Below are 12,768 nucleotides of genomic sequence, written 5' to 3' on the forward strand. Positions count from 1 at the left end.
CCCCGCTTAGAAAATTTTTTTTCTAATTGAAAAACCTTATTTCTAAAACGTTGATGTTGCTTTGTCCGGAGTGTGAACCGCATTCGGTGTGGTAGGCGGAGCACGCTACTATCACATCACGGTGGCTGCCAATAGTCTTTTTTACAAAGGGTTAAAATGCGTCAACGAATTTCCTGCAAATATCAAATACTAATTTAAGTTCAATTTCATACATAGTACATATTGTTAATTAATGCAATAATACTGTTAAGTGTTGATCTAGGCTCTAAGAGTCGTAATAAATAAATAATTATAAATAAATAACCGTCAAGCATGCGCTCGTCCTTACAAACCCATCCCCATCGTATTTGAATAGCTTCGCAGGCAACTCATAAGCACCTCTTTATAGTAGAAGGGTGAGGGTGCAGTAATTTTACTGTATTCGATTGTGAAGGTTCGAGTGCATCAATGTACATGAGTCAAAGCGAAATTTAACCAGCACCCCATACTCGCTTTCTTTGGCCCCAATTGATGATGCTAATGGACACATCATCACCTTGGTGGGGTTGGAGGCCTATCTAAAACCTCCAACTCCACATTCCAATTAAACAATTATTTCGCATTTGAATATCAACAACAGCCAACATGATGTCCCGAAGGTCCTATCCAAGTGAGCGGAATGGGAGCAAGCCCTGCGGGAAATCTGCTCCCATAGTACCAATTACCAGCTGAAGCTACTTCCAGCTGAATTTTCGCCTACTCCAAATCGGCTGTCGAATATGTAAACATCGATTATCAGGTCGACAAAACCTTCGGGTAGTGTCTTTATCATTAATGCAACATTTTTCGCTTGCCCTTTTCAAACAGTGCCGAAAATTCATTTCCGATTTTCAATCGTGTTAACGTTGCCGCATTATGCCCGCGGCGTTTGTTCTCAACGTGGGTTTAAAGCGGCGTTTTTACTTTTAATCTTACTAGGAGCTGTTTCGTGATCGCCGGTAAAAAACTCCTTTCCGACGACGGTACGAAGTGCTATAGATATGTGCTCCATTTGCCTCCGCGAAACTCCAATTACACTTCTAAAACCCTGGAGTAATGCGGGCTCTCTATTGCAACGTGGTAGATTTACTATCATGACATCTGTGACTCAACGTCCTTCTCCTCTGTCATCCTCACTTTTCCTGGCTTTTTTTCTACACTTCGACCATCGCATCTCTTCGATGGCAGTGATGTCAACTTATGGCTACACAAGCCCGAGAATTAGTCGATCCAGTAATCCAACGTAGGCGCTATATCTTCTGAGTCAAAGTGTGGGAAATACTAATGAGGAAACCCAAGGAATGACGAGAACGCAAATTCGACTCATCGACCACTTTTTGGATCCCATTCAGCAAAAATCTGTTCGACATATCACGATTCACAGCGAGGAGCAAACCCAGATCGAACGTTTCAAAACGACAAACTGAGGGGCTAATTGCTGCTATTGACATATATCAACTTCAAGATCTCAACTTCACGAGTCCTGGGTTTTTATTGGAGCTGTCATTGTAAGTGTAAAACAGAAATACAATAATTTCACGGCAACTAATAAAATGGCGGAAAAAGATCGTCTATTGGTAGACAAAAGAAACAGAAGAGGCAATACAACACTACTAGTAGGCTCAGGAGCATGGGGCAAGCCATTGTCAAAGTAGGTGCATAAACAAAAAGAAAATCACAGTTCAGAGCCGCTTTAACGAAATGAGAGTTATAGGGTCTGGGATACAAGTTATTACTGACAAAGATTGGGATTCTAAACTCGCAGTTTGATACAAGCATAATGGATAATATACAAAATGGACATTTGCTCACAAATCAGTACGGTAAATATCAAACAGAGCGACTTTAGGCCTATAAAATGCACTCGATATGCAATCGAAGGCGCCTTACAGCATTCAGAAAGGTAACATCAAATCTATATGAGTTGTCCCGCTATTAACCTTGGACGTAAGATACACTTTAAATATCATATATTCTGACCACATTAAAGCAGCAATTCTAAATCCTATCTATAGCACTCTAGCTGATGCTGTTTTGGATATGCATCCGTTGTAAAGAAAGTATTTTTAACGTCCATTAACTCGAGATATTTACAAAACTTTTTCGTTTTTTATAATTTCACTCTGCCCTTGCTCCATTATACTCTGCTGGCCCAAACTCGCAGCACTAATTTTTGTGGTTAAAAAACATGTTTTTTGTAGCTTTTGCGCTAATCTTTCTATTTTTTGACTTTTTTTGTTTAATATGTTTTTTAAAACTTTCGCTGGTGAACAAATAACGCAACATCTGTTATGACTTTTTACTTTTGCTGCTTTTTTTTCTCGATCCGCAATGAAAAATTTAAATTTTTTGTTAGCTTATGACGTCAAACTACCACCTCCATGCTTTTTATCAGCTTTTTGTGTCATTGCTTTGTTGTAAAGGATTTTTTTTAGAATTGTGTGTTTGGGCTACAATTTAAAAAAATGTTTTCAATGGCGAACCACAATTCGCATGATGTAGCAAATTTTTTGTTTGATTGCTTTAAATTATGATGGGTGATATAGCAACGAATTAGTCGTGGCAAACTTGTGGTACTAAAAGTAGCTCAAGATGGTTTATGCAATGAATTGTAAGCCAGAAAAATACTTCGATTTTACAGAAAACTTATGAAGAAATTTTTGAAAAAGTTGTATTATTGGAAAAAACTTTTTAACAAGGTTTGCCTACACTCCAAAACAATGGTACACTCCCAATCGACAGTTCTGCATTATTTTTATACTCAGCTGAGCAGAGCTCACAGAGTGTATTAACTTTGTTCGCATAACGGTAATCCGTATCGGCATAAACTAATCGAGATAGATATAGACTACTATATATCAAAATGATTTGGGCGAAAAAAGAAATTCATTTAGCCATGTCTGTTCTTCTGTCCGTTCTTCTGTCTTAATAACACTTGGTATGTAAGTTCCTGGGCACTCATCTCAGATCGCTATTTAAAATGAACGAAATCGGACTATAACCACGTCCACTTTTTCGATATCGAAAATTTCTAAAAACGGAAAAAGTGCGATAATTCATTACCAAAGACGGCTAACGCGATGAAACTTGGTAGGTGGGTTAACCTTATGACGTAGAATAGAAAATTAGTAAAGTTTTGGACAATGGGCATGGCACCACCCACTTTTGAAAGAAGGTAATTTGAAAGTTTTGCAAGCCGTAATTTGGCAGTCGTTGAAGATATCATGATGAAATTTGGCAGGAGCGTTACCTCTATTCCTGTATGTTTGGTAAGTACAAATTAGCAAAATCGAATGACGAACACGCCCACTTAAAAAAAAAAAAAAAGTTTTTAAGTCAAATTATAACAAAAAATTTAATATATTTACAGTATATAAATAAATTATGTCAACATTCAACTTCAGTAATTATATGGTGCAACAAAATACAAAAATAAAAGAAAATTTCAAAATGGGCGTGGCTCCGCCCTTTTTAATTTAATTTATCTAGAATACTTTTAATGCCATAAGTCGAACAAAAATTAACCAATCCTTGTGAAATTTGGTGGGGGCATAGATTCTATGACGATAATTGTTTTCTGTGAAAATGGGCGAAATAGGATGAAGCCACGCCCAACCGTCTGTCCTTCCGCTCGGCCGTTAACACGATAAATTGATCAAAAATCGATATATCTTTACTAAACTTAGTTCACGTACTTATCTGAAGTCACTTTATCTTGGTATAAAAAATGGCCGAAATCCGACTATGACCACGCCCACTTTTTCGATATCGAAAATTACGAAATATAAAAAAAATGCCATAGTTCTATACCAAATATGAAAAAGGGATGAAACGCGGTAACTGGATTGGTATATTGACGCAAAGTATAACTTTGGAAAAAACTTTGGAAAATGGGTGTGACACCTTCCACATTAATTAGAATAAAATGAAAAAGCTCTGCAGGGCGAAATCAAAAGCCCTTGGAATCTCGGCAGGAATACTGTTCACGGTATTACATATATAAATAAATTAGAGGTACCCGACAGATGATGTTCTGCGTCACCCTGGTCCACATTTTGGTTGATATCTCGAAAACGCTTTCATATATACAACTAAGGGCCACTCCCTTTTAAAATACTCATTAACAACATTCATTTGGTACCCATATCGTACAAAGAAATGCTGGAGTCACCCCTGGTCCACCGTTATGGCGATATCCCGAAATGGCGTCCACCTATAAAGCTATGGCCCACTTCCTTTTAAAATAATCTTTAATACCTTCCATTTGATACCCATGTCATACAAACACATTCCAGGGTTACCCTAGGTTCATTTTCCTACATGTTGATTCTCCCTTATTTTGTCTCCAAAACTCTCAGCTGAGTATTTAATGTTCGATTACACCCGAACTTAGCCTTCCTTACTTGTTTCACCATACTAACATCGAGATACACCTCGAAGGCGGTAGTGCATTTTCAAAAGCAGCGAACCATTTTTGGTGTTGGACAAATCATTTGAGGTGATTCCAATTTTTTAGAGAAATTAGCAGTGCATTATTCTCATTATTATTAAATAAATAAATTATAACGAAATAAAATGAAGCGAGCTGAAATTCGTTGTATACGTACATATATAAAATGAATTTCGTTCATATAAGCATATATTTAAATGACCAATATACCAGGGATAAAAGCACTTGTAATATTAATAATAGAGTTTTTATATTATGCATTTATATAGTTAACGCATGTTTTTGTTATCAAATTGAACAGGTACTAATGCACTACATTTTAGTGTGCCATACAGAATGTTTTCTGCTAGTTTAAATAATGAAACAGCAAAACCGTATCCTTTTAATCATCATAGCAAAGAAAAAATCAGCGAGTAAAAATTTTTCCTCGAAGTCTAGCGAATATAACAATAATCTTAGCCATATCAAATCTTAGAAAATTTAGTACGTTAGCTAATAGCGGGCCATAACTTGCATGCAGTGTATACCTACCTACTTGCATTTCTAAAATTTTGGAAAGAAACATGGTTAACTCAATAATTTATTTAGCAGTCGAGAATACCTCAATGAGTTCCACAAATCAAGATCTAGATTTCAGTTTATTTTTTTCAAGTGTGATTAGTAGAGAGAACCGTTCAGATAGAGAGCGTGTAGGAGATGAATTGCAAAGGTATTGCTTGTGTAAAGTAAATCCTGATATAAATTTTGAGCCATTGAAATGGTGGGATCACTATTCATCAGAATATCCCAGCCTATCAAAATTTGCAAGAATGATTTTGTGCATTCCTGCAAGCAGTGCCCCATCTGAAAGAGTTTTTTCACTCGCGGGAAATATTATGACTGACAGAAGGAATCACTTAGGGCCAAAAAGCTTAAATAATTTATTATTCTTAAATTCTTTAAGTAATTTTAAAAATAATATTAACTAAATATATAATTAGATATATATGCATTTTTTTGTATCAAGAAAACTCATTCAACTTAATTTTAAGATTTTGTACTTTTGTACGTGGAACTATTATAGTTTTAGAATAAAATTATTTAAAATATATTAAATTTTGTTTTCAATCAAGACATAAGTTTGATAGGAAGAATTGGTTTTTATTGATAAAATATGAGAATACTATTTTAGTAACCATTTTCAGTATATGAACGAAAATTTCTGTGTGTGCGTGAAAAACTCGGAAAGGTATGCAATATTTTTTCGTTGTATTATACAGGTTGGTTTCACCACTTTAACATCGTCATACATCTCGAATGACATTGCTGCCTTCTAAAAAGCAGCGAATCATTTGAGGTGATTCCAATTTTCAGAAGAGTTTAACAGGGGATTTATGCTTACTTTTTTTTAAATAAAGTAAGAAAAAAAGATAAGACAAAAACATAAAACATAAATTTGCCTGATGATGATTACGTTGGCGGTTTTCGAAATGGTTCCATCGCAATATGCCAGTAAATGTTTCTTTCTTTTCAGTTTCTCTTAGAAAACATAATAACTGAAATTCAATTATTATAAGCCGGTGTTAAGCTCATGAATTCTTAAATATAATTATGAAAAAAATTAAATAAAAATCCCTGAATGATTACTTTTATTTAAATTTAATTTTGCCCTTGTGAATCAGCTGGTAAAACATTCCTACAAAATGAACAAAAATAAAATTAAAGAAAAAAGAACTTTTTTAAAAATAAGCTTTTATTATTGGTTAATAAAATTAACTAAAAAGTAAAAAATAAAATTAAAGAAAAAAAACTTTTTTAAAAATAAGCTTTTATTATTGGTTAATAAAATTAACTAAAAAGTAAATAAAATTAAAGAAAAAAAAAATTTATAAATAAGCTTTTATTATTGATTAATAAAATTAACTAAGAAGTAAAAAATAAATTGACTGTAAAGATATATAATACTTTATAAGTTCATTGTAACTTTTAAAGATAATTAGGCTTCTTCGTCTGAGACAAAAAAATTCCATATTGTAAAGTATTGTTAAATCTTAAAGTTTATATCACAGTCCTAATTGTTCTAATAAAGCGTGTTAAATTTTGATTGTATAATTAATAACATTTAGGACCTCCTTTTCTTGCTATCCCAATGTAACACGCTTTTATTAGAACAATTAGGACTGTGAAATAAACTGTAAGATTTAATAATTTAGGTGTAAAGTTTTAATGTTATAAATATATAATTATATACAATATGGAATTTTTTTGTCGCAGACGAAGAAGCCTAATTATCTTTAAAGGTTACAATGAACTTACAAAGTGTTATATTTCTTCACAGTCAATTTATTTTTTACCTCTTAGTTAATTTTATTAACCATTAATAAAAGCTTATTTTTAAAAAAGTTTTTCTTCTTTAATTTAATTTTTTACTTTTTAGTTAATTTTATTAACCAATAATAAAGGTTTATTTTTAAAAAAGTTCTTTTTTCTTTAATTTTATTTTTGTTCACTTTATTCCGCCGAGTATAGGACAAAAACGGTCAATCCCCCAGAGATCCATTGTAGAGGGATAAGGGCTTCAGTACAACAAGGTTCGCCCTGGTACTCTGAGGCGCAACGTTAGCGATATGAAATTTTCATACACCCTCATATCATTCAGCCCTAGGCACGTGCTCACCTTGGCATTGGGTAATATCCCACAAATCTTCTCTGTGGCAGAGATCGGCATCAGGTAAGTTTTTTGATACTCTAATAGCAGCTAGCCTGATCTAATCGTTTACATACAAAAATTGATCTGTAAGTATAAGCTATGATGCATATGGATACAAGCGACAACGGTCTCTCACGAACTATTTTCCGTTTGGCCTGCTTTTGTATGAAATTTTAATTGAAGTAAAAGGCAAAAGTTTGCTTCGATGGGTGAATTTCAAAGCGCAACTGTTAGCTCAGCTAATCAGTTATCAGCTGAGTGAAAGAAATTGTGCTTTTGAAACGATACGTTGAGCCAACTGTCAACAACCAATCGATAAAAACGTTGAGTGAATGGAGCGGAAAATTTTTATGCTCACTGATTTGTCGTAAAGTTGCAACTGTGCGTTCCAAGAAGTTATCACTAATCAACTTCGCCGGCAGTTGTGCTTTTGGATGTATTTGATAAAAGGTGTTTCACTTCGGATATCAGCATCTTCGGTTGTCAGATATTTCACGTTCAACACTAACGCGCTCAGGATGAAAAAGACTCTCAACCGAATTACTGATACGAATCGCTACGTTTAAATAACTCTGACTGAATATGAGTACACGATTTTTTATATCATGATCCGAATATATTGTGGCATATTCATAATCGAAATAAAATGTGACTAAGTTAGTTGAAGCATTTTTGACAGAGAGCACATATAAAATTGTGTCAAACAGTGTTAACTAACTTAAAATCATATTTTAATGTGACTTTGCCTACGACGCGTTCAGTTTACAACTCCTCATTGCAGATCTCTTCTCTGTTTTAAAATAAAATTCCAACTTTCGCTTAGCTAAAATTCCATCGCCAAAAATTTGTAAAACAAAATCAAGTGCGCAGAAAAGTATGCAACATTCAGCGATAACAACCTAAATTCTACGTTCGTTGTATACACAAACAAAGCGAAGTTACCTGCGTTCTTGAGGACTTAGGCTTTTATTATCGCCAAAAATCTCTAAAACAAAATCAAGTGCACAGAAAAGTATGCAATATTTAGCAATAACAGCCTAACTTCTACTTTCGTTGTATACACAAACAAAGCGAAGTTACCTGCGTTCTTGAGGACTTAGGCTTTTATGTCAAGGTGAGCACAAATCTTTACCGGAACTTAGGTTATCGATTATTTTATCGAGTTTCGCAAAGTAATATTGCATTGTCATCGGAGTTATTCATGCGCGCAAAATTTCAGCTCAATCGGACACCGGGAAGTGTATCAAATTTAACTTGCAAGATTTGATTACAAACAACGGCCAAGTGAAACTAAATAAAAGCTTATAATAATGAAAAAGACGTATCTGAGACATTATGTTAATAAGACCGTATCTGAACGAAGTCGTTAATAAAGTCGTAATAAGGTCGAGATATGAACTAAATTTAGTTCAATTTCTTTTGAAAGTTGGTTAAATGCTAAATTGCTAAACTATACTATAGAAGACACAAAATCAATATTCTGGATTACCAATTTATGTCTTTTGTACATTGTGAATAGGAAATAAAGTTAAATTCGAAACTGTTTAGACAAAGAAAAAAATTACTTTCTCAGTTGCGACCTCTTTAAAACCTGAGGAACGACTTTATTAACGACTTCGCTCAGATACGGTCTTATTAACATCACTTTTAAGTTACGACCCTTCTACTAAAATAGGTCAATAAGTATACATGTATATTTCAATGCATAAATATATAGTTAAAAATCATACTAGCGGTCTATATAACGTTTAAACGTGGTTCAACCATTTTTTTTTTACATTAATTGTGTAGCTTCATGAAAGAGGCTTCAAGTAATCGTCAAAGGCATAGGTGCATATAATACCAATCGCGCATACTAGTAAAGTATTCGCTGCATTAAAGCAAATTCACCACAGGCAGTACATGCTTTGACATCAACAGTCACCAACACCACGCTACGTGAATCATGTCTTAAATCCCACTCGCATTTTTGGTGCACAGTGCTGATTCACCAATCGTTTTTTTTGCGAGTGGCTCATTTTGGATTTTGATTGCAATCATGCAAATCACGGCTAAGGACGATAGTATAGACCAAATTATTAAAAATCTACCTTTTTTATCCAGCTCGTCTTCGCTCAGCTGCAGTTCCGATACACGTTCTATATCAAGCAGCTCCGATGAAACATCTGAGCGTTCGTCGTTGTGATCCAAGGAATTCTTATGAAGATTGAACTTATGACATACTTCAAAAGCTTGACCGACTGTACGTACAATACGCATCGCCTGTGACTGAAAAGTTAAAGAAAAAATAACGTTGATTTAAATTTTTAAATTGAACTACATATATGCATATGTGGAAGAGATGTTACGAAACTAAGTTTACCGAAAAAATGATCGGAAACGGATTTTACAAATTAGCTCTCATTGGTTAGAGTACAATTAAATTATTTTAAATTTTAAGCAATTTTAAGTATTAATAAACTAAATAGAAATAAAAAATTCTAACTCAAACAAAAGCTGAGATGTTTCGGTATCGAAATTAACGTTTCGTAACATCCTTTGCCTTAAGTATTAAATAAACATGTAATATGTCCGTGCTTTGCTTAGTGTTATTTTTCATATGTTTTCAATTAGGAAATAAATTCGAAAGCTTTGACGACAACAGCCAAGGACCAACTTCTTTTCGAATCACTTTTCAAAAAGCCTTTAAATTTATAATATCACCTGCCCTGACAACACCGCCGATGACCTGAAGTATAGGATGCAAGTAGGCAAGTACACCACCATACCTCATTACAAATTAGGAAGTTAAGAAATAGCAATTTGTGTCACTTGGAGCTCTTCGGCTACAATATTCCGTAGAACTAAGAATACATCACTCTAACAAACAAATATACTACATAACCTTTAGCAACACTTTATCTCACCTCAAAATTCAATGGTAAATTCGCATTATCGACATAATAGCATCCTGTTGCATCCATGATTGCTTGATTACTAATTTGTGCAGGATAATTGCGGTTATCAGTCGAGGATAATGCCATTAGAGCTGCACAACTGCTGCTGCTGCTGCTGCTATTGCTATTGTTGCCGGCACTCAAATTACCACACATCACTTGGTTCGCATTCCCATTTGTAATTACATCATTGTCGACAATAAGACAGTTGCTGAGCTCCTTTGTTGTACCGTCAGCTTCCACCATTTCTAACGCAGCATTCACTACTCTATTATCAATAGGATCAACACTGTTTGGACGCTTTGCGGGTGAGCTGCGACGACGTATACGCCCTCTGTCGGCCACTGGTTCACGGAATGAGAGTTTTTTGCGAGGTTTCTCAGCGCGCGTTTGCTCACTGTTTGCTGTCGACGCGCCAACTGCACTACCACCCGCAACGCTTCCTGCACCGCTTGTCATACTGCTGCTCGAACTACAATTACCTAATTGCGCGTTGTCATAGTCTGTAAATGATTTACGACGTTGTATTTGTGTACGCTGTTCGCTGCGTTGAAATAGTTGATGATGGCGTCGTCGATTTTCTGGACTATCGTAGTGCAGTGTAGTATTATAATCACTTCCACCGTTCATATTTACATCTCTAGCAAGGCTCATTAGAGCTTGCGAAGTGTTTTGCTTTTGTAGTATATCACGTTTGCTTACATCGTCAGCGTGCGAGTGATTTTCTATGACGCAACTTGACGTATCGTAATTGCGCGCATTCATTTGTCCATAATCGTAATCTTCGGTGTAATTGTTATGATTGTAATACTGATTACCATTGAGTTTTTGCGCAGACGTTGATCTACGGTCTGGTAGAGGTGTTGCATCTGGCGTTAGCTTCTTAAACTTTAAACGTGCTCTCACTATACTTTCACTGCGCTCATGGCGATCACGACTGCGCTCACGATCTCTGTCGCGCTCACGTTCTCTATGCTGATGATTACTTTTTTGCTGATGCTCCTTCTCACTCAAATGGTTTGCAGATACTTTACGCTTTGCTTTGCTCAGTTCTCGTTTAACTGGCAGCTCTTTCTTTATCAGATAAACAGTATCCTCATCGTTGAAGAGAATATGTCGTGTTGGCACATACGCAGCATTGCCGCCGCTTGAGGCTGTACAATGCAATCGCTCATCGCTAGCTTGCTGTGATCTTTGTTGACCGACTTCATAGTGATTGGCTTCATCTTCGTCAACTCCATCCACGAAGTCATCGGGCGTGTCTTTGTTTTCTTGCTGGTAGGCTTCCTTGGCGCGCATTATATTTTCTATGAACGTATCATCCATGAAACGAGTACGCCCATTTTTCTTCTTATCGCCACTCAATTCATTCTCAACTTTGTTTATGAGCTCATGCAAGTCCAAACTTTTGTTGCGTGCTACTACCTGTTTGGGGTTTTTGCGTTGATTCAACTTTTTCAGCGCCGTCTCCCCCGGCGTCTTCTCTTTATTTAACTTATCGCCGCCGAGTATATCGCGTATAAGTCCACCGCCACTACGAAAGATGTTCCTATGATAATGAATGTTTGCGTCTTTGTCAGCTGTTTTTGTACCAGAGTTTGACTTAGTTTTTGGATTTGTGGCTTCGTCTGCGTTCGTTGACTTTCCTTGCGTTAACTTTTGCTGCTGATCCTCTTTTCGCTGGTGAATCAGTTGTGAACTTTGTACTTTATCGGCAGGTTTTTTGCTGCGACCCCAAGGTAGAAAATCTAATGCTTTTGTAATGGGACTGCGTATGCCATCTGGCGCCTCCGACGCACTACGATTACGCCAAATGCCGCGCTTCAATGACGTGTTACCCGTAGCTTCCAATGCTGTATGTGGGCCTCCAATTGGTAATGGTTTGCTGCTTGTCTCATGCTTCATCATTTCGTGTTCGTTTATTACCGCCACTTCGCAACACTGAAATTTCGGTATACCAATTTACATTTATTGCGTAAACTTTGCTGTTAGTGTGTTTGTATGTTCTCACACTCTCGTGCTTTATAAAATAAATTTTTGTTTTTGTATCGAAAATGATATATTTATTTTAAAACAGACACTTAATGTTTGTCATTTGTTGTTTATTCGTTGTCAAAGTGTGCCAGTTGTTGTTTTTGATGTGTTTAATTTTCGCGAGCGCCAAGTTCACACACACCAACACACTTACGCATAAAATAGTATTTAAATTATAAAATTTTCAATGGCGTTTTTTCGCACAAAATAAGCAAATTTTGAAAGGCTGAGCAGGCACCTTCACGTAGTTTATTAACTTTTTATTTTCATCTTTGAGTTAAGCTATTTTTACTTTATTGCTTTTTTTCGTATTTTAATATTTGTGGAAATTTTGCATTATTTTTCTGGGAATTCTCACGTTCTAAGTATGTTGCCAAAAATTTTTTCAAATTCCTGCAAATCATCACAAATGTTATAAATATTTAGGTTGTTCCGTAAGTTTTTTAGTATTTTTAATTGTTTTCAAATGTTTTCTTGCCGTTAGTATTTGTAGGCCAATGTGTTCTGTTCTTATGTAGTTTTTTGGATATGCCATAGTAAAACTCGCGGACGCGCAGAGGTTATTCTGATCGAACTCTACTCATAACATTCCCATATTTTCCATAGTGTCAGAGACACACACTTACTCGAGTACATATACT

General features: G+C 35.5%; 1 protein-coding gene across 8 annotated transcripts in view; it reads right to left on the reverse strand.

Moving 5' to 3' along the window:
- LOC137252876 (capon-like protein) overlaps positions 1-12,768 on the reverse strand; it is a 682,759-nt gene that overhangs the window by 56,265 nt on the left and 613,726 nt on the right. For 5 of the 8 annotated variants that reach the window (XM_067788990.1, XM_067788991.1, XM_067788989.1 and 2 more), the window contains exons 2-3: positions 10,064-12,520; positions 9,248-9,425 (exon numbers count right to left, since the gene is read on the reverse strand). In XM_067788990.1, coding sequence (XP_067645091.1) covers positions 9,248-9,425; positions 10,064-12,001 — 2,116 coding nt within the window. In that variant the 5' untranslated portion in view covers positions 12,002-12,520. The remainder of the gene's footprint in view (positions 1-9,247; positions 9,426-10,063; positions 12,521-12,768) is intronic. The other 3 variants (XM_067788997.1, XM_067788996.1, XM_067788993.1) reach the window with 2 other exon arrangements.

Source organism: Eurosta solidaginis, chromosome 5 (genome assembly GCF_040869045.1).
Source record: "Eurosta solidaginis isolate ZX-2024a chromosome 5, ASM4086904v1, whole genome shotgun sequence".
In the NCBI taxonomy this organism is placed as follows: Eukaryota; Metazoa; Arthropoda; class Insecta; order Diptera; family Tephritidae; genus Eurosta; species Eurosta solidaginis.